Raw genomic sequence first — 22,331 nt, forward strand, 5'->3', positions numbered from 1 at the left:
TACTATAAAGAAGCAGTCAAGCCATATTTAATAAAAGGTGTCATTATACAGAAAATGTCTTTTTTCACAATTAGAAAAATTTAACATCTTTAGTCAAACACTAGATGGGAAACAGCCTAAAGAAAAAAAAGACCTATCCACAACACCTATTTCAACTACAAAGCAAAATGCTCTGTGACTGAAGGAAAATAATTTAATATTCATTATCATAAGAGTAGAAGTCCAAGGAATGATATTATGCTCATAGGTAAACACAAGATTTTTCCGAAAGACTTGTAATTAAGGTATGCAAAACATAAAAGCAAACTGCAAAACTAGTTCAAAGCAATTAGAGCCCAATGGTTCTCTTATGTTTTCTTTTATGTTCTTTATTTTAAATTGATATTTTAGAACAGTAAATTATCTTTCATAGCAGTGCCTCCTGGTCTGATAATATAGTACCTCCTTTCTAAATGTAGAGATTTAAGATAAATCAAAATGAACATTAAGGCATACAAACAGCTACTTTAAGTCTGCTCTTATTTAATAAGGATCTTTTTAACTCATATTCAAATACATGGAATGTTGGCACAAAACTGAAGCTGCTGTAGAAAGATCACAGATGTTCTGTGGGTTATTGAAACTTCCAATTCTCTAAAAACATACCCTTACATGGTCTTAATTTTACAAATTTAAGTGTTGAGAAAATGTCTAAATAATAAGTAACAATTAAAATAAAATGTTTATTTGTAAATTATGTACAGAATACATTTTACTTTACGACAAGGAAATGGGAAGAAGAGCCATCGCCTTCCAACCAATGCTGTTTTGCTTTCTCTGTTGGAGATGACTGTCTTTCTCTGAGTCAGATGTACAAATCAGTTTGGATTTCCTAAGTTGGAAAAGGAGAATTTGTAGCTAAACTAAAAGTGTTGTTGTATTACTAGTTGGCTTGTTTCCACAAAATGCTTTTGAACCCTGCTAACTCAGAATCTTAGAAATTTCCTGGTATACTTCTATAATCAACCAAAGCTGAACTATCAAGAACAAGGACTTTAAGCATTTCATTTTTAAAGAAACTGTGAAATGGCTACATAACTATGCATAATCTGAAATGTTGATGTTTCTCTTTTATCCCTTTTAGTTATTTTGATTAATCTAATAGTAAAAAGCCATACAACTATCAAAAATGCCATTAATCTAAATATCATTGTGGAAAATGCATCTTTGATAACTATCAAAATGAATAAGACCTATTTATTGTAAAATTATTAAATAGATACAACTTATAAATGGCTTTAGACTGTACCAGTAATAGTATTCTATGAAATGAAGGACTGAATATAATTGCTTGGATGTCAAATACATTTCAGCGAACGGATTTAAAGAATGCTACAACGTCATTTGCGCATTAGGGTGATCAGCCAACATAGAAAATCCAACCTCTTGCACTTTAGTCCCAAAGTAGTCAGATTATGATTTTTCATGTGAAGATTTAGTTGTTTCTCCATCATTGTCTTCTTCCTCCTCCTCTTCACAATCCCCATCTGTTTGCTGTTCCAGTTCCTCTTTTGTGATCATTTCAAAATCATTCCCATTTCCACTACTGTGTTGGGATCGGTCATCTTCCCTCCTGTCACTGTCTGTGTCTGAATGCCGTTCTCCACCTGAGCCTTCTGTTCCATGATTCCCTGGTCCTACTTTGCCCTCCTCATCTTCCTTTTTCTCACTGTCTGACTTTTCCTCACTGTCGGACTTCTGTTGTTTTTTGGTTTCAGATTTCTCATCCTTCTTGAAGTCTGCTTTTGGTCCTTTATATTCATGTGTGTACAGCGGCCTGAAGGAGTCGATGAAGCCCACGTCAGCAGTCAGGTTTGGCAAGAACCAAAAGTGGTGCCTTCCTCCAGTTATGAGCCAAATGATGAGAAACAGAATGCAACGAGCTGTAGGAAAAAAGTCTCTAATTGAATAATTCAAGCATTGACTCGGATAGAGGGGAATATTTTAATAAAAAACTGAAAATACAGTTTATTATTTGCACATTACGTGTACCTTGAATATAAACAATTACATCCTGGCTAGTTTACAGCAGCAACCACAGTATTCCCGGGGCAGAGCATTCTGCTCTGACCCTGCGGCACACTGTGCTGTGCTGTGGCTCAATAAGCACAGCCTGGGTCGGACATTAAGGACGCATGAGACCATGGTGTGAGAAAAAGGAAATAAATGTCGTCAGGGATGAAGGATATCTTACGAAGCCCTTAAAAGGGAAAAAACAAGGCTGCATCATGACTTTCCTGGACTCTAGGCACTTTTGCCTTTGTGAAGCAATCCCTCCGTAAAGAAATATTAAAAATTATACTCTTTATGATACAAATACAAATATGGTATAAACGCAAATATGCATAGGTTCATTATTATACACATGTATATATTACTACTTCTGATTTTAAAAGAAATGGAAATACATTTCTACAGGGCCCTAAATATGTCATGGATCCGAGGCATGTGCCTACTCTTCCTGAAAGGTAAGTCCTCTAAATAAAATTACATACTTCTCAACAGTAAGAGAACATTTTCCTAACTACAATTTTGCTTATTAGTTAAATAATTTCTGCTTATTTAGGGACCATTCCTCTCCTAATATTAGGAAATAATACTATGCTAATCTGGCTAAGCCAGATTGCTTAAACGGATAGGGCCCGAGGTTACTCTCAAAACTCAAACTCAAAACTGTGCTTAGATAATGGAAGAATTTGGGGCGCCTGGGTCGCTCAGTCGTTAAGCGTCTGCCTTCGGCTCAGGGCGTGATCCTGGCGTTCTGGGATCGAGCCCCACATCAGGTTCCTCCACTGGGAGTCTGCTTCTTCCTCTCCCACTCCCCCTGCTTGTGCTCCCTCTCTCGCTGGCTGTCTCTCTCTTTGTCAAATAAATAAATAAAATCTTAAAAAAAAAAAAAAGATAATGGAAGAATTTGAGAATGTTATAGTAATGAGTTTTCAAAACACAAACCCCAGTATTTCATATAGTTTTCTCTTAATTTACCAGTTATACAGAGCTGTGTGATTTTCCCGCTTTTGTATTTTTTTTTTCTGAAGGTCATAATGATTATGTGAATATTATGGACAAACAATGATGACAGATTTTGGTTTGTTTTGCTTTCCATTTTCTTTACAATTATATCAGCATTTTCATATTAAGTCTGAAAAAAGCTCAGCTATCTGTGCCTCCTCCATTAGTCTGCTCTGGATAAATAAAAGGAAATGGTTATAACTGCCTTGACTTTTATGAAGTAGTAACTGCTATTTTCACAAAGAAGATAAATATTCTGAAAGTCTGTACACATTAGTATCTTTTGAGGTACAAACAGAAAAGGCAAATATGTTTGAAATTATGATTTAAGAATAAATTCCACTGATAAAAATAAATAATGAATGTCTTTTAAGGAGGCTGCATATTTTTTTCTCCAAATAAAATGATGATACTATGATAGACATTGTAGGGTTGTAAGACAGATTGTCCATAATTGGAAATCTTGATTCAAATCCAACAAAAAAACAATACAGAAACGGCACAAATAAACTTAAATTTTCCACATATATAAACTGGGCACAGCAGAATTCTAACCGGTTTTATGTGGCATTAAATTACCGGGGCAAACAGGGAAGAATCAGGGAAAACCTCTGTGTATTTACTGTCATACTGCTCTTAAACGAAAAAGGACACATGTAGAAACTGCCAGAGGTCACCAAATAAATTCTGACCAATATGTAATACTTCACAGGATAATATAAAATAAATATCCAGTTTATAAGTGGGCTACAGATGAAAACTATTTGAAAGTATATTTGGAATTGCATTTTCTAACAGAAACAAAATGTTGGGTTTGTTTTCTGGTTTAATTCACAAGATTATTAATCCACAATGCATACTTAAATTCACAGCATATTTAAAGTGAAAAATGATAGAAAACACTACTGAAAAAAATGGTATTTTAAAGAGCAAAATGATATAATAACCATAAATTATTGTGAATACTAGTTTAAATAAAAGATAAGTAAGTGGGTTAATTCTATTCAGTAGAGTTAAATCTTCACTAAAATTTTTCAAAGAGCTTCTAAATTTTCAAGGATTTGAGAGCCTGGAGATACCAATTTGATTCTATCTAATGTCAGATCAAAGTTTATAGCTTCTCATTTTTTTTTTTTTTTTAAAGATTTTATTTATTTATTTGACCGAGAGAGAGAGAGAGAGACAGCCAGTGAGAGAGGGAACACAAGCAGGGGGAGTGGGAGAGGAAGAAGCAGGCTCCTAGCAGAGGAGCCTGATGTGGGGCTCGATCCCAGAACGCTGGGATCACGCCCTGAGCCGAGGGCAGACGCTTAACGACTGCGCCAGCCAGGCGCCCCTAGCTTCTCATTCTTGATGCAGGTAGTATACTACTATTAGTTAGCTGCTTCACAATCTTAGATCTAATTTCTTGGTCTACAAATGTGCTGTGTTACGGTGCAGAAGCATCAGGGGATTTTGTCAAGGTGACTAAGCTAGAGGACGGAAAATATGAAAGGTGGGTGAAGAAAGCTTCACACAGTCAGAGATCACAGAGAAAAAAGGGAAGCCCATAAACATGCTAACTGAATGAAAATCCTACATGAGCCACTGGGTCCAGGGATGGTGGCACTAATTCAGGACACCCTGATATCCAGGGTGAATGGACATGCATAGGAAAACTGCCTAGGGATAGATGAGTAATGCTTTATAATAAAGGAGTCTATTATATATCACAGAACCTCAGAATAACGTGTACTTGGCTCGGATAATCTTAGTCAAACTACGTCCTCTAACAACAGATGTTAGGTCAATAATGTGTTTTCTTTTTGTACAGGAAATACTCTCTTACGTCTTGGTGGAAGGTGGATTTGTCATTTGGGGAAAATAATCAGAACTTAGTATCATATGCCAAAATAAACTCTACATGGACCAAAGAATTATATATAGAAGTTTAAAAATCAATACACGGCTTTAGATAATCTGAGAAAAATTTCCATTTCTTTCTCAAAGTAAAAATTAAATTAGACCTGTCCACCCTATATGGGAAAATCTTCAAAGATCAGGATTTTAAGTAAAATAATATTTGTTAGTTTTTTCACGGTAAGTAACATACTCATTGTAAAAAATACAGAGAAGTATAAAGAACAACATTAAAATTATTCACAACTGTCACCACTATTTATATTTAGGTGTATCTCCTTCCAGCCAAACCCTCCCTGGCATTGAGTATTTCCATTAAAAAAAAAAAAAAATCTTCCTAATTAAACAAACAAACAAATACTTCATTATCTTAATTTTATTGATTACTGGTGATGAGAATTTTTCATGTATTTATTAATAATTTGTTTTTAATTTCCTCATTTGAAGTGAGTTATTTTTATATTGGTTTGTTTTTGGCTATAAAGACCCTATTCATTCAGAAGTGTAAAAAAACATTACTTATGTTTTGTTTGATTTTTAAAAACCATTTTAAAACTCCTTAATGCATCTAGAATTTCTTTCAGTACATGGGCGCAAAATTTTCCCCAAAATGGCAAATCAATTGTTTAGAATCATTTATTGAATAAACACATAGAACTTACATATTTAATATAAGTTTCATTTGCCTTAAGTCAATATATAAAAATGCTTTACTGAAAGTATTACATCTCATAAATGACCAACCACTGTAAAATATTAAAGTCTTTGTGGTAGCTAGACTTTAAAACATATCTACATGCAGATTAAGAGACACTACTTTTTCTTCACAATAGACCACACTGAACCAGGTACATACTCTACTTCAAGCCCGAGTCAGTTTTCTATGACCCAAAAAGTAGGTCCATGTACTTCTTGATTTGCCAACATTAGTTTTGCTGTTAAGCTTTACTTAAAGCACCAGATTACAGTCCAAACCGCTTGGTATCTACCTTACTAAGGTCAAATTTACTAATAACAATACTTACCAACAGCAAGAAGAAGAATGCTGGCTACGAAACAGCCTGCACCCACACTGAGGTAGTAAACTCCTACTCTCATTTCTGCTGGCCAGAGAGGGAAGAGGGTGGCTGCTATCACTGCAATCACTGCAACAAGAAATGACAAAGTTACATAGATCACTTGAGACTAAAATTCTAAATGGCTTGGTTGTAATAACAGTGAATATTTTCCTAGGGGGCAAAACCGAAATATAAACACACTGAAACATATAAAATTGCCATTTTTATAGGTAAAAATGGTAAATTATCAGCCATTTCACATAGTTCAGCCTAACATTTTAACTATTGCTTTTAGGTTAGGATTTTTCTAGTACAAAGTACATATGATTAGAAAAAAGTGTCTAAAAATGTGTAATTGTTAGCTCCTTAAATGATCAACTGCTACTGTTTTCGAGCAATGTCAATCTTATTTTTGAATATATGTGCCTAATAAATAGGGAAGCTTAAAGAACAATCACTGAATAACAACACCAACCAAAAAATGATTCCAAAGATCCCTCCCTCAGGGGAGGGGTGAGTCTGGGGTGCAGTGTTGGCATCTATAGACTGAAAAGCTCAGCAGGTGATTCTGATGGTTTTTTGGCAGTTAGGGAAACTGGATACAAACATCTCCAGTGTTTTTCTAAAGTACCATGGTATCACATGGAATAATCAGCAGAAATCAGAAGTCTGGTTTTAGGTCTTTAGAGTGAGAGAGACCAGAATTCAAATTCTAGCTCTATCATTTTTAAGCTAAGTAACTCCGGGAAGTTATTTAACCCCTTCAAGGCTAAGAACCTTATATTTAATATGTGCCTCTTCCTCTTTTTTAAAGGTTGTCATGAGGATGAAATGAAATAATGCATGTAAAATATTTAGTGAAGTGACTAATACATAGTAAGTGATCAAAAGTTATTAGCAATTTGGGGTAGGGTTTAACTGAGTTATTTTGAATGGGATCCTATGCTATCACATTGATCACACTTACTTATTTGACCGCTATCTATTTTTTCTACTTGTTAAATACCCTCCTCCCCAAGCTCCCTGAACTTACAAGAATAACACATACCCATGGTAAGAAAAACCACCCAAAAGGTATAAAGTGAGATTTTCATTCAATTATTGGTCTACCCACCCCGCTCAGGTTGCTACTATTATGTTTCTAATTTATACTGCCAGAGACTGCCTATGCATAATTAAAACTAGTTACATGGAATATTTTTCTGCAAAAATTAGCTTGGATTCTTCTTACGTTTGTAGTTTTTTTCATTTAACCTATTTAGATATTTTTCCATCAGTATATCCTACCTAATTCTTAAAAGCTGCATGATATTCTAGTGTGCAGTTGTGCTATAATTTATTCCACCATTCTCCTATGCAGGAACTTGGATTGTTTCCAGTTTTATTCTATTATAGACAAGAGTGCAAGAAATACCAAAGTATGGTATATTTGTGCAACTGTGATTAGGGTAGTATAGGCAGGATAAGTTCATAGGATAAATTCCTTGACGTGTAATTGTTAGGTTAAAAAGTATAGACATTTAAAATTTAAAAGATACTTGCTAATTACCCTAAATATAGTCTGAGGGACTTGGATTAGAATAATGTGTCAATGGGGGGCGCCTGGGTGGCTCAGTCAGTTAGGTGGCTGCCTTCAGCTTGGGTCACCATCCCAGGGTCCTGGGAGCTGCATGGAGCCCTGCACAGAGGCTCCCTGCTCCCTGGGGACCTGCGGAATCTGCTCTCCCTCCCCCTCTCCCTCTCCCCGCCCCAGTCATGTGCACAAGCTCTCTAATAAAATGTTAAAAAAAAAAAAAAAAAAAGAATAATGTGTCAATGAACATTTTTGAATAGATACTTTGTGTAACTGCATTAAGAAAGGTCATGGGATAAATTCCTAGAAGTAGAACAGCTGCATTAGTGTGTATGCATTTAAAATTTGAAAGACATCACCAAACTGTTCTCCACAAAAACTAAAACAATGGACATATCATCAGTTGTTGGAGAGTGTTGGTTTTTCCTAAGTGTTGGACCTTCACCAAAACTCGGTACTATCAAACTTTATAATCCTTTACATCATGGTTGCTTTAATGTACATTTATTATGTGTGATTAAGTTTTGTTCATGATTATTTATCGCTGTATTTCTTTATCTGTGGGCTACCTTTACCATTTTTCTACCAGGCTGTTAATCTCTTAATTTTTGCTTTCATGTCTTGTAAATATTTTCCTTGTTTATCATTTATCTTCTGAATATATTTAAAGCCTACCTCTTTTAAAATAACTATTTTATGTTGAATATTTTTCTTTATGGCTTTTGTATTTTTATTTTCCTTTCTAAATTTTAGAGACTGTACTTACCAAGAATTAATCCCATGACAAATGTTTTAAAGTGAACTGGGTCATAGATCCACACAAATACCTAGAAAAATCAAGAAACCTCAGTGCTTAAGGTTACATTAGTAAGTTAAGCTTAATTCTATATCCTCTACAACAGTCGCTTTCAACTTCTTAACATATAAGAACTATTTCCTAAGGTAAACAAATTCCAAAGACCCTTCCTTCAGTAAGTAGGGTTTCTTTGGGTATCCATTTAGTTAGAAAATTACTTTCAAAACTATAAATTCTGTAATACACTTAAGTAAATTTCCACATACTTACATGAATTTAACAATTTGTTCATGTGTGCAAACCATTACCTATTTTCAACCCAAAGACTAGCAATTATACACTTTTTGTCCCTAATGTAATGGTGCACACTGGTATAAGGAGAAGCAGTCTGGGCTAAGAGCACAGCTAAGATAGATCCAGCCAGGCCCTATTAGAGATCTAGCAGCAATCAACTCTACCTTGTTCCCTTCCATCAATGAAATGCAAAGAATCATTAATGAAGATCATGCTTAGCGAATATAAAGATTCTACAACTATCTGCAATAATTACACTGCCTACTCCCTTGTGGAGGGTCTGTAGCCTATAAGTTGGGAACCACTGCTTTAAAGCTTAATTTACTTTTGCACAAGAGAAGTTTACTTCATTCAGAACAATCAGAACTCTGCTCAATCACCATCTAAACCTAGTTTTATCTTAGTTTCTGTAAATATCAGTACTCTTCCTTTTCCTGATTTTATTTTGACCAGAGTTGTTACTGTCTTTTTGATGTGGTTCTATTTCTAACACAGAGGGTTACATTCCTCTTTTTTAACTGCATATTTCCCCTGGAAATCAGATCCACAGACCTCACTTCTGCCAGTTAGCATTCTAAAAACAACGTTTTTAAAGACACTTCCCAACTTTAAAAGTTTGAAAGCATGTTGCTTTCCATAGAATAAAATACAGTCTTTTTAAGAATGCAAGCAGCCCTGCTTTCGTTCAGGCTGTTTCCTTCACCTAACAGATCTGTAACTCCTGCCCAGTGCACCTGGTAATCTGCCAGTCGTCCTTCAAAGCTCAGCTCAAGTGTTCAAGGTCTCCAGACCCTCCTTATCCTGTTTTGATTAAATTTACTATTCTTAATTGATGTTCTCATATCATAACACTCACCACACTGTGATACAGTAATGTTTAAAAGCTTGTATCTTTGCTAGAGTATAAAACACTTCCAAGAAAAGAATTTATCTTATTTATCATGCTATTCCCAGCACCTATAAAAATGTCTTTGCATATAGCTAATGCTTGATGTTTAACTGAAGGTATTTGAGCTTTCACATTAGGGAAGACCTGTTATCTTCTATTATGGTGGTTCTTAACCAGTGGTTCACATCAGAATCACCCTGGGACACGTCATACAAAACACACACACACACACACACACACACACACACACACACACACCCTTAGATTCCATACTACAGATTCTCATGCAAGTATGTCTGGAATGAGCCAAGAGCACATATTTCCTGAAAAGCCTTCACAGAATTTCAAACTCATAGCTCTAGGAACCACTACTTTATATACACTACTTTTGTATTAGGTATAGCAGAAGAAATATGTCTTGAAATTCACAAGAATTCAATGGCCAGTATGTAACTAATGTTTTTGACTAAAAAACATTAAAAACATTTATAATGTTTTTGTTAAATGACTACGCAATCTTCATGGAAGGTTACCATCACATAAATCTCCCATCACAAAAGAAATAAAAACAACTGCCTTGAGTAAAGCATCAAGTAACACTGAAAATTTTAGGCCCCTAAAGTAGTGTGTCTGACTATAAGAGGCACAAAACTGTAGGTATCCTCCATTAACCATTTACTCTTTTTTCTTTGAGAGTAAAGGAAATACTGCACTTTAGCTGGGCAAATGACCACCAGTATAAAAAGCACATTTCTAAGATCTGACTGCACGTAGGCCATGACCATGTGACTAGGTTTTGGCCACTGGAATCCATACAGAAATGCAACTGCTAGCTTCCTGGAAGGTGTCCTTAAGGAGGAGGCATGTTCCTCATTCTCCTTTGCTCCTCGGGCTGCGGATATAATGCCGGCAGTCATTTGGACCATAAGGTAACCTTTACTAATTGCCTCAAACAGCTCCACCGTAGAGCTACCAGATCTGTAACTACTTACCTGCAGATTTCTTTGATGAGGGAGAAACAAGCACCTATTTTAAGTCATGGTTATTTCAGGTTTCCTATCACTCACAGACAGCTAAACTTAATTCTGACTAACTTTCTTACATATTTTTTGTAACTCTAAATTCAGAGAAATTACTGAGTTTTTTAAAAACAGTAGTATCTACATGGTTAGAGTTACCAAAAGTACTTCTTTTCTTAGTAAAGTTATCAAAGAATATTCTAAAAACTCCTAAGGAAAACTGAATTTCTATTTATAAGCTTGATACTCTCACCTCATTTCCATCCAGAAAAACTTGATCATCATGTGGCTCAAGTTTGAATTTTTTCTTAGTTTCCTTCTTTTTGGGAGTTCCTGGAGTTTCCTCCTATTAAAATACAAGCCAAACAGAAGAAAAAAACACTGACAAAAAGCAAAAAACGGTAAGACATTCACATAGTCAAAAAAAGTTTCACTATTTGAGAGACAAATAAAAATTCTCAACCATGGTATTTATAAGAACCCTAATAATATAGTTATCTTAAGTGCTTGTTGCACAGCATTTCAAAAGTGCTCATATGCCAGTGATCATGGGCACATAATTTATTTCTACTTAAATGTAGCTGAAATCACCTTTTTGGATTCTTCCTTTTCACCATCTTTTTTTTTTTCTTTTTCCTTTTTCGTCTTTTCATCCTTTAGATTTTCTTTCCTGCTCTTTTTATCTTCTTCTTTTCCGCTTTCGGCCTTTCCTTTCTCTTTTTCTTTTTTTATGTCTTTATCGTACTTCATTTTCATTACTTTCAGTGCCCGGTGAAAAAACTGCTTCTTTAAAAGCCTATGGAAAACATGTATGACATTATATCCCTTATCAACTACACAGATACCAACTGAAAAGGAAAAAACACTAAACCCAAATAAAATGAGCAAGACTACATCGGCAACTCGCAAAAAAAATTACAACTAGTAAATGGACAGAAAAATAGTCAACCCCACCTCTAATAAAAAAACAACTGTATTTCCAATTTGATTATATAATAGTTTGTCAACCTAATTTTCATTTTTCAACTACATAAATTATATAACAGATTACAGGCCTTATGAAATTTTCCTCTGAATTCATAAGAGTAAATCAAAATTGTTTTATTTAATGTTAATTGTCAAATTCAAGAGCAGACATAAAACAGGAGATAAGAAAATAGATTAAAAATGTACCCATGATTTGACTGATCTAAACCATGTCTTCCGCTGTCTTTCTTGATGTTCCCTCACTTCCTGCAAGTCTTCCCTCAAATGGAAGACCTTCACAACAAGCCCTACCCTGTTTAAAATTATAAGCCCACTGCTACCCTCCCTCCTGTTATCTTATCATATCTATAGCATTTATAGATATGCTTAATATCTTAATATGCAATTTATGTCTGTCTGCCCCCTTCACTAGACTATAAACTACTTAAGGGATATTTGCTGTCTTTATTCATTTCTTTATCTGATGAGCTTAGAAGACCCAAAATTAAGTCAATGTAGGTGGTAGTTCCTTTCTAACCTCACAATCCTACTCAAGAAACTGGGCTGCCTTTACCTTTGTTACCTAAAAGCCATCCTTTCAAATCCTATGTTTCAATTTCAGACTTCTTGATTTGTTCCCTCATTCTTTCCTTGATAATGTACAACTACCAAAACACAACCTACAAGCTAGATCTTATTGCCACTATCTGTGCCTGCTGACTACCCACCTTTCTACCTCCAGCACATCATACCACTTGTTAACCAGATGCTTCCCTCCTGCCCAACGACCACTTATTTCTGGTCATTATGCTGTGCCCTCTGAAGCATCTATGTTTTCAGCTGCCTGGCTGGGCTTCATTCTGCAGCCCAATTAGGTCTGCCCCATGAACATCTCCACAAAACTAACTTTTAGGTTTTCTCATTTGGCCTTCCACTTGTTCAGAAGATCTATATAGCGTATAATTGTGCAACTGTCTGAAATGCCCCAAAGAGCCTACCGCCAATATCTACTACCCAGGTGCAATTGACGCTTGAACAAAACAGGTTTGAACTACAAATATCCATTTACACATTTGTTTTTTGATAGATACGGTATGCACAGTAAATGCATTTCTCTTTCCCATGATTTCCTTTTTTTTTTTTTTTTTTTTAGATTTTTATTTATTTCTTTGACAGAGAGAACGAACAAGCAGGGGGAGAGGCAGAAGCAGGCTCCCTGCTGAGGAGGAAGCCCGATCCAGGACTCAGTCCCAGGACCCTGAGATCATGACCTGAGCCGAAGGCAGATGCTTAACCGACTGAGTGTTGACATGAGGTGCCCCCCATGACTTCCTTAATAACATTTTCTTTTCTCTAGCTTACTTTATTGGAAGAATATAGCATATAACACATATAACATACAAAATATGTGTTCATCAACTGTTTGTGTTATCAGTAAGGCTTCTGGTCAACGGTAGGCTATTAGTAGTTAAGTTTTGGAGGAGTTGAAAATACGGATTTTTGTCTGTGTGGGGGTTGACACCCCTTAGACCTCATGTTGTTCAAGGGTCAACTGCAGACTATTACCAATCAAACTGGTTTTGAAAAGTTCACATTCAAGTACATGAGTTCAAATACCATGTCTACCATTTAACTGTGTGGGTTTTGGTAAATTAGTTAATTTTAGTAAAATTTCTAAAATGGGGTAACTACCTCACAGGGGCTTCTAGGACTAAATGAGAAGCACATACATTGCTTATAGCATGGTGCCTGGAATATATGTACTCAAAGTCAGGCATTATTATTGCTATAGCAAATCTTGAGTTTTGTTTAACAGTTATGGAATACACACACACACACACACACTTTGGTTTCATATTATTACATTACAGCATCAATCTAATCAGTAATAAGTAAAATTATTGACTTATTCCTTAATAGGTCTTTAGAGAATGCCTACTTCAACTCACTCTATGGCTGGAAAAGTGAGATGACATTTACTATTGTTATAAAATCAGTGTCTCCATTTATTTAACACATCATATAATACAAATCATTCACACAAAGCTCCCTTAGATTTTCACAGAACTACTTCCTTCTCCCAGGATGTTCTGTCCCCTTTGCCAGGATTGACTGTCCTTTCTCCCATTGTTTCCTGGGTAATCACCTCTATTTATGTTTCAAATTTTGATGAAACATTTTCCCTGTGAAGCCATTCTTAAAGTTTTCTCATCCCTGCCCTCCTTACAGAATGCAATGCACTGTAATTAGTCATGAATCTTCTCTAATAGGCTAGAATATGTATTTTGGAGATGGGCTCCAAGTCGCAGTCATCTTTGTATTCTTGGGGCCTGGAATACAATAGATATTTGGTAATGTTTGTTAAATACACAAACGGATTGTTAAAAGCATTTTGTACAAAGTTAATAAATTGCTTATATTTTTCCTCACCTCTTTTTTTTTCCCCCAGGTTTTACAAACACTTAGTAAAGCCAGACATGTGTTCAAGACTTTCGCCTATGTGGCAATGGTGAAGTTTTATTAAGTGGTATATGAATGAGAGTGAGAAGGACATTACTGGACTAGTGGGTTGGAGATGCAAAGTCACATGGAGTTAGAATGGTGCTAAATCAAAGGTTCATACTCAAATTAGGCCAGTAACAGGCACACTGCATATTAGAAAATGTTGCTTTGTGTATCATCCTACACTTTCCTGTTTTCTTGTTTTTTTTGTTTTTTGTTTTTTTTCAGATTCCCTTAAGTCCACTTATCAGCTTCATAAAATGAGACTAGACAAATGTCCCTTCCTGGTTTTGTTTGTAGTCAGGCTGGAACCCGTGAGGGCTGGCTATGGTTGTTATCAGAAGTGGCTCTGAAGAATTTAGGTAGTTATGCTTCTCTATTTTAGTGTAGAAAGGACACACACAACCTGGTATGAATGGGAATAACATATACAATGAAAAGTGAGTGTATTTCTATGTCTTTAGGGCTTTTCATAGAACACAGTATGAAGGCTCCTAAAAGGACAACAGATGTGGATTAATACTAGCTGCTCTGTCTGGGTTCACAGATTTAATATTCAAATAGTAGTGAGAGACGAAACCTTCATTTTAATTTTTGCTTCATTAAACGCATCCTGTTTTTGTTGGAGGAGGTAATATACCACAGTGGTTAAGAGCATGACTATGGAATTTAAGTGCTGGATTTAGAATTCTGGCTCTACCACTTACTAGCTGTGTGACCTTGGGTCAATTCTGTTTTTGCATGTGTAGCATCTCTTAATTTTCACACCATATGTACAAAATAAATCTACTTTGAGGCAGGCAGGGAAATTTGCACTTTGGAGTTCTACATAAATGGCTGGAAAGAAAAATGCCAGCTACATCACTGCTAGCTCATTCCTGCCCCTACAGTGAAACTTTCACTGTTTTTGAAAGGTCCAATAGTGACTCCAGTTTTTGGCAACTAAAAATTTTAAGAAATATTTGATACTTCTTTAACTTCACAGTTTTAAAAAGTGGTTTCAAACAGTGGTTCTTAGATGGGTCTCATCTGGCTGATACTTTAAATGCCATTAAACAATACATCAGTAAACGCTGTATCTCCCTACCAAGGATATAAAACAATCTGAAATGTTAAATTCCTACTGATTATAAACTTCAGTTTTGATGTTTCCCAAAGCACCTACTATGAAAAACATGGATATGTTACTGAACTATCTATACTTCACCATGGAATCAAGAAAAGGCAGATGTTATAGTTGCCTTGATTTTACCAGGAATACATGAGCGATCACCTAACAAAATAAGGAAGGGTACCTGACTAATAACCCCGTGTAGGCACAAAAATAACCAACCAACCAACCGAGTGATAACAGGTCTATTAGGAATCCCTGCCAAAGTTCCGGAAAAGACTCCCTAGCCATTTGCCCTAGAAAAGAAAGCATTTTCTAGTTACTTTTGGCACTGGTATATGATTTTTATTGCCGATTCTTCAATTCAGTCAGCCTGGCAAATGTACAAATATAACAGAACACAAATTAAAATGAAAATATCATATCTAACACCAAATAAATGCCATTTTAGAGGTAATGAAAAAATCCAGGTTGCATGTAAAAGCTCTGTTTGAGCTATGTCATAATATCACTATATTTAATAATAAAAATGGGTAAGGAGCTTCTGGACTATGGCGAGTATTTTGAAATTACTACTTATGTTATCCGTCACTAAGAAATAAACACTACCTGTTGCAGTAGTCAACCACAGACTCCCTTGTTGTAAATAAAGCTTCCTCTCCTTTCTTGGCCTTTGCCCACTTTGAATCCAAAAGGCAATCCACTGCTTTTGAAGCTAAAGAAGAAATTTGTCATTTTAAATTTAGTGTACATGGGAATTTATGTCTATCTAAATAATAATTTATAAGACAAATATCAACATTCTGGTATCAGAAAATAAAAACAAATCCAGAGTTGGACATGATCATGATAAATAAGCAGCTCTTCTCAAAACCTCAATTTATGAAACATAGCAATAAGGGTCTTTTTAAAGTAATGGTGGGAAATAACTGACATTCAAAAATATTAAGTAAAACAAGATATATTATGGGAAAATGTTCTAAACAAAAACATTTTAAATGTTAAGTATCACTCTTAATCAAATAATCACAATTAAATGTAGGCTAAACAAACCAAAAATCTTCCTCTCCCACGGTAATAGAAATTGTTATCAAGCTTTACTGTTACCCATTGAGAAATAAGCTCTGTGAACAATCTACTGCTACCACTAGAAGCTAAATATGTTAGATCTGAAGAGAATAGCATTTATTTTTATTTTTAATGAACATTAAATCATTAATCATAACACCAAGGAAACGGAAGATAAAGACATTTCTTCTTTATAATGGCAATTCAATCTTAATCAATGAGACAGGCAAACTCAACCACTTAGTGGTCAGTGGTTGAATTATAGGGCTATATTATAGATGACATTAGCTTATAATGAGGTTCTCTGGATTATGTGAAGAACCAAAGCTCCTACATTAGTTCTAACAGACTTGTTTCACACTGAATTCTACTCCAGAGTTTTTAAAAAAGATTATTGTCCAAGTACATACACTACCTAAACAAAAGGTAGTAATAATACTGAAATCTTTTTTTTAAAAGCTGCAACAAATGTTATTATAAAGCACTTTCTTTAATCTTTTGTCTTTTTTTTTTTTTTAAAGAGGGAAAGAGCAGGGGAGGGGCAGAGGGAGAGGGAGAGGGAGAGGGAGAGAATCTTAAGCAGGCTCCATGCCCAGTGAGGAGCCTATGCAGGGCTCAATCTCACAATCTTGAGATCATGACCTGAGCCCAATCAAGAGTTGGACGGCTAGTGGACTGAGCTACCCAGGTGGTGCCCCTTTTATCTTTTGCTATTGACATTTCCAGTCATAAAAGGAAAGAACAGAATTATCAATTGCCATATGCCCAGCATCATCAAACATACTTGGAAAGCACTTTTAAAACATCTACAAAACTGAAATTTAGTTATCGTCATAAAATATGTACACTACTATAATTTTACTGATATAATCCTACCAATAAAATAATCAACTCGGTGCCCCATCATATTGGTGGACTTTGTTGGACAGTTAAATCGAAGATACTTGGCTACAGCCTTCTCTTCTTTAGATGGTTCACCAACTTCCTGCAAAATAAGAATATTAATTTTATATAATCATTTTACTTCACAAATTCATGCACTGAATTTACAGATGTGTTCTGCAAATATTTTAAAGTGAAGTATAAGCCTTTCTTTCAAGCTTTCTATGGAGCAGACCTGGTAATGTATACAAAAGACAGACTAGAGATTTTTTAAATTACATGTTTTTCAAATACTTGTTGATAGGGCCAAAACCTGCCTCTTTTGTCTCAGCTACAAGGCATTTATTTATTTCGAGTTGTTTTTCCAGTATGGTAACTACTTTGTACTAGCTCACCTTCACTCTTGCCTGATCTCTTTTTATAAGCCACAAAGCAATAATTTAAAAGATTAAGAGGTTGCCAATAGTTAGTGCCCAAATGTTAAAGTAAGTAGAAACAGGTGCCATAAATAAATGTTAAATAATAGTCAAAGCTATGAACCTTCAACAATGGACAAAGGACCATAGGAGGAATTCTTAGATTAAACAAAGAGAGCTGTCTCAGTGTGGGAGCCATACAACTATTTGAGACTCTTTTTCTCACCTTGTCTTTCTTTTCTTCCCTAGTAGGGGTGAAGCAAAAATAAAAATGCGATAAAGAGATAAATTATAATCTAATTTAACTCATTAATGGAAGTACACAAAGGAGTTTGGAAAGCCTGCTTTAATCCTTCCCTATTCTCTTTCTTCCACTCCTTTCTCCAAAGTTTCTATTACTTTCTTCATTGTTTGTCATTCCCTATCTTCTTTTTATTTCCTTACATTCTGAACTACTCCTTTAATTTGACAATTCCTCCTGTGTACTTATTCTCACAACTCATATACTGAAGAGAATGAAGGCAGTCTACATTTTACAGATCTTATATATAAACTTTTATAAGTTGTCTTATTGTTATAAGTTACTGGAACAAAAGTACTGTCTTTAATTTCATGTTTAAGCATGATACACAGAGCACTCCAGCAATATTTCCAGCAATGTATAACCTAAATGTGAATGATTTCAGGAAGGTCTATTTCTTAACTAAATGAAATGCCAAATATTAGTAAAGAATTATCTGCCGAGAATCTAGGATGCTGAAAACAATTAATGCTACTAAAGACAGTTATGTTTTAGACAAGACCTCCTAATAACACAAAATGGAAAAAATAATCTACCCAAATCACCTGCCTTTATGTCAGTTTTCCTGCTAATTTTAGATAAGTCTGAATTCAGCTATGTTTGATGAAAATGAGGAAACAATTAACAAACCAAGCTTCCAGCTTTAATTTTATCCTGAAAGGGAGTAATTTGTTGGATGAAGTGAAAACCTGTGCTTTGACTGTTAAATCACCTGGCAGCTACTTCTCCTATTTCTTCCTCTGTGTTTTCCAACTCCTCTACTTCCAATTGCCCAATTAACAGTGCATGATTCTTACACTCTGCTAGTACTCCCACCTGTGGGTTATATGTGGCAATAAAAATTAAAAGCTCAAACCATTCAATCCAAATGAAAACTACAGTAAAAAACAAATATTTGTGTGAATAAAAAGGCTTTAATTTTATATAAAAAATATGTATCATAGAAAAATAAAATCTTAAAAAACTGCAAATTCAAAATTAACACTATTCACAAAATTAATTAACAGAATTTAACACTCCAAGTTCACTAACAGCTACAAGGTTCATAATGATTTGGGGCTTAGCCACAAAATATACTTTTTGACAAAGTAAAAAGTGAAAAGTCTATATTTCAATTTTTGAAATCACAGTAAAATATATTAATATATGTCAGTATCATGTTAAATGATAGTATTTTATTATGTTTGTATAATACAATGCAGTTCTAGGAGGCTCATCTACTAGTAAATAATAAACTATATATTCATGGTACAGCCAAAAAAGTGATACTATAAATAGTTGAAAATAATGCGATACTATTAATTGGTTTATGGAAACCAATTCTATTTTATAATCACACCACATAGGCTCATTTTTTTCTCATTTGATACATCTGTTGTCAATTTAAAGTTTTATGTAATTAACTGATAAGTTGTTACTGGTATATGCTTGATTGAAAATGACCGTGGGAGATAAGTCTAAATAAACATAAATTGTTCAAATACATACTTACTGAGTGTATACCTTAAAATACCTTTGGGTGTTTCAGTTAATACCAAAATTTGTAAGGCATGATACCTATACTCTGTTACAACTATCCAAAATAGCATTTGTTATTTTCCAGAAACATATCATACATATTTTCCAAGCACATCAACTTTAGATGTGACAAGTTTATACTCATACTACCGCTCAATTAGACTATTTACTAAACAGAGGTACAAGTGTACTAGTCTAATGATTTCTGACAGAGGCATCACATGTAAAATCTGATATAAGGATACACAAGAAATGCAAAAGTCCATTCTACTATTATATACTAGGGAATCTGATACTACACGAATCCACAACACTTAAACCTCATTTTAACGATTAACTTGAAGTTCACCAAACTCTTCGAACAACCTCAAGATACACTCAAGTAATCTATTTTTATTCCTTTCCCCTCCTTGGTAAAGGTACTACCAAGTAACAATAAACAGAGGAGACCCAGAAAACATGGACTTGGATAATCTTTCCCAAGTAGACACAGTTACTTTATCCACTGATAACTTTTTAAAAGTATCACTAACTTCCTTTGAAAATGACCAGAAAAGTAGTGAAGTCTATCAAAATACTGGTATAACAGAACTGATAACCTTCCTTGCTCCTTCTTCAAGTTCAAATCCTTAATAAGTTTCTATTTTCTTTTGTGAATTATGAAATGTTCATTATACCACATATAACTTATACATATTGTAGAATGCCTGTAGGCAAAAAGGATAGAATTTGTGCCATCTGCCGGGGCTTTGAAGACCGAAAGAAAGTTCGCTATAAAAGACTACCAAGAGAACATGACCATGGGAAGCTGGTTAGAAGATCTTGCATGTTGTCTTCACTCTCACTGCTCCCCTGCTGCAGCCTGAAGAGTATAAAACAGTCTTATCCTCTTCCTGTTTATACATTAGAATATAGTGCTTCCCTTCTTTGTTCCCTTTTGATGTGAACAAATCTTCAGAATATTTTCATAACTTTTCTAGAAACCTTCTAACAAAAAGTGAAGGCCTTTTGGGAATAGCATCAACCACTAATAAAGAGAAGCCAGCTCATCAACCCTCAAATGACAAGAGCTTCATAGCTCAATGAGTGAGCGCAAATGTCTTAGAAAGAGAAAGCAAAGAGCCAACAGGTTTTGAGACTGGCCTGCCATCTTTGCACCCAAATACCAAAATGCTGGCTGTCTCAACTCACAGTCCAAAATTATGTAAGTTGAAAGTCTGGTTAGAACATTCTTTTTATATTAGTTAACAAATACTATTTTTACTTTAGAATATAGATCAAGATGCAAATACTATAATGAAATAGGAGTTACCATTTTTAACGATATATTATTTTAGCCAGTACCTACGATAACCTTTTTAGGAAAAAAATATTAGATCAAGAGTCAATAAGCCAGTCTTCAATCTTACAGAATTTTCTAAATTGCTATATTCAGTAGAAATAAGCTCGGCTGATTTGTTGAGTGAAATAAGCAAAACAGAAAAAGATTAGTTCACAAATCATAAATTTGTATCTTCATACAAGCAGTATAAAACACTTGTGAAATGCAAATAGATTAACAGAGTAAAATCTGAAAGTTGGAGCGGACCTTAGATAAATCATTTGCTTAAAAGTCACACAGCACATTACTAATAAAGCTTTTCAGGAGTCTCTGCATCTTGACTACGACAGTGCCCTTCTGTAAATACCCCACTGTTTCACTCCTATTGCAAGTCCTCCAATAAGCCTCTGGGGGAGTTTTCAGATTTAGGACTGGCTTCCTTGGATCCTTCTATTTTCTTCAGAAGGTCTCAGAGAGTCAGACTGTAGAGTCACAAACTTTCTCTTTCCTTCCCTTTTCTGAAATTAAGCATATAGGCCCATGATATGCCAGGGTTTTATTATCAGGGAGACAGGTGGGTGCAATAAAATCAACTGAGATGAAGATTATAAAAGTTCTAAGAATTAGTAACCCATTTAAATGTCCCAAAACTCAACTGAATACAGATAAGCAGAATACTAAATGGGATGTTTCTCTCTTTAGCAGGGACAAATTATGTTAAATCTTTATGTTATACAATTTAATATAAGCATTTCCGGATTAAAGTATTTTGAACAATTTATTTTTATTTTATCACTGGGGAGGTGGAAAGAACACTCAACTGGGAATTAGAAGACTTGGTCTAAATCTGGTTTTACTACCTTGATGAGTGACCCTGGGTCAAATCACATAACCTCACTGAACCTTAGTTTATCTTATAAAATGATGGTGATAGATTAGATCAGTAAGTTTTATACCTAATAAACTTGTAGATGTCAGTCCTAAAAATAGCTTAAAGGACCATGAGGTATGGGATGATGGTAGTAGGGTACTGAGGTGATAGGGCTTTGGGCCCATCATCCTGCTTTTACATAAAAACTGCATTTGTGCAAAAGGATTCCAAACAAATTCTATTATCTGAAAATCCTTCTTAACTCTAAAATTTCATGACACCAGGATTCCAAACCAGTAAGCACTTTGTTAACCAACAAGCACATACTGTATATTCTTAAAAACTTACATAATTCATTACTTAAATCTTAAAATTATTTACTTTCAAATGGTCCATTACTTTGGATTGATATCATTCTCATTTGAGAATCTCAATCATTAAAATTTCCTATTATAACATTAATAAACATATAGGCTCACTTCCAGTTTTCAGTGATCAGTAAAGTGAATCCAAGAAGAAAATGTCAAAATAGTCCCCTTCCTTCCAAATTTGATGGGATATCAGAATCTGAAATTATGCAACACTAAAAAAAGCAAATGAATTAGCTACTTTTCCAAACCCTGAAACTGTATCAATCATTTCCCCAAATGTACAAATTGCAATTCAAGGTTACTTGAATCTATTAAACATAAAAATCTTTTCTAAACATGAAACATCAAGTAACAAACAACAGGAAATTCAGTTGATATTACAGACCTTTTTGCCCTAAAGTCTTACAATAGAATCTTTTCTGTAA

At 34.7% G+C, this 22,331-nt stretch overlaps 1 protein-coding gene across 1 annotated transcript in view; it reads right to left on the bottom strand.

The window, feature by feature from the left end:
* SEC62 (SEC62 homolog, preprotein translocation factor) overlaps positions 1–22,331 on the bottom strand; it is a 24,905-nt gene continuing 2,574 nt past the window's right edge. The window contains exons 2-8 of the mRNA XM_008705353.2: positions 17,103–17,211; positions 15,768–15,873; positions 11,171–11,375; positions 10,833–10,925; positions 8,348–8,408; positions 5,976–6,095; positions 1–1,922 (exon numbers count right to left, since the gene is read on the bottom strand). Of these exons, the coding sequence (XP_008703575.1) occupies positions 1,453–1,922; positions 5,976–6,095; positions 8,348–8,408; positions 10,833–10,925; positions 11,171–11,375; positions 15,768–15,873; positions 17,103–17,211 (1,164 nt within the window). The 3' untranslated portion in view covers positions 1–1,452. The remainder of the gene's footprint in view (positions 1,923–5,975; positions 6,096–8,347; positions 8,409–10,832; positions 10,926–11,170; positions 11,376–15,767; positions 15,874–17,102; positions 17,212–22,331) is intronic.

This window comes from Ursus maritimus, unplaced genomic scaffold (genome assembly GCF_017311325.1).
Source record: "Ursus maritimus isolate PB19 unplaced genomic scaffold, ASM1731132v1 scaffold_4, whole genome shotgun sequence".
Lineage (NCBI taxonomy): Eukaryota > Metazoa > Chordata > Mammalia > Carnivora > Ursidae > Ursus > Ursus maritimus.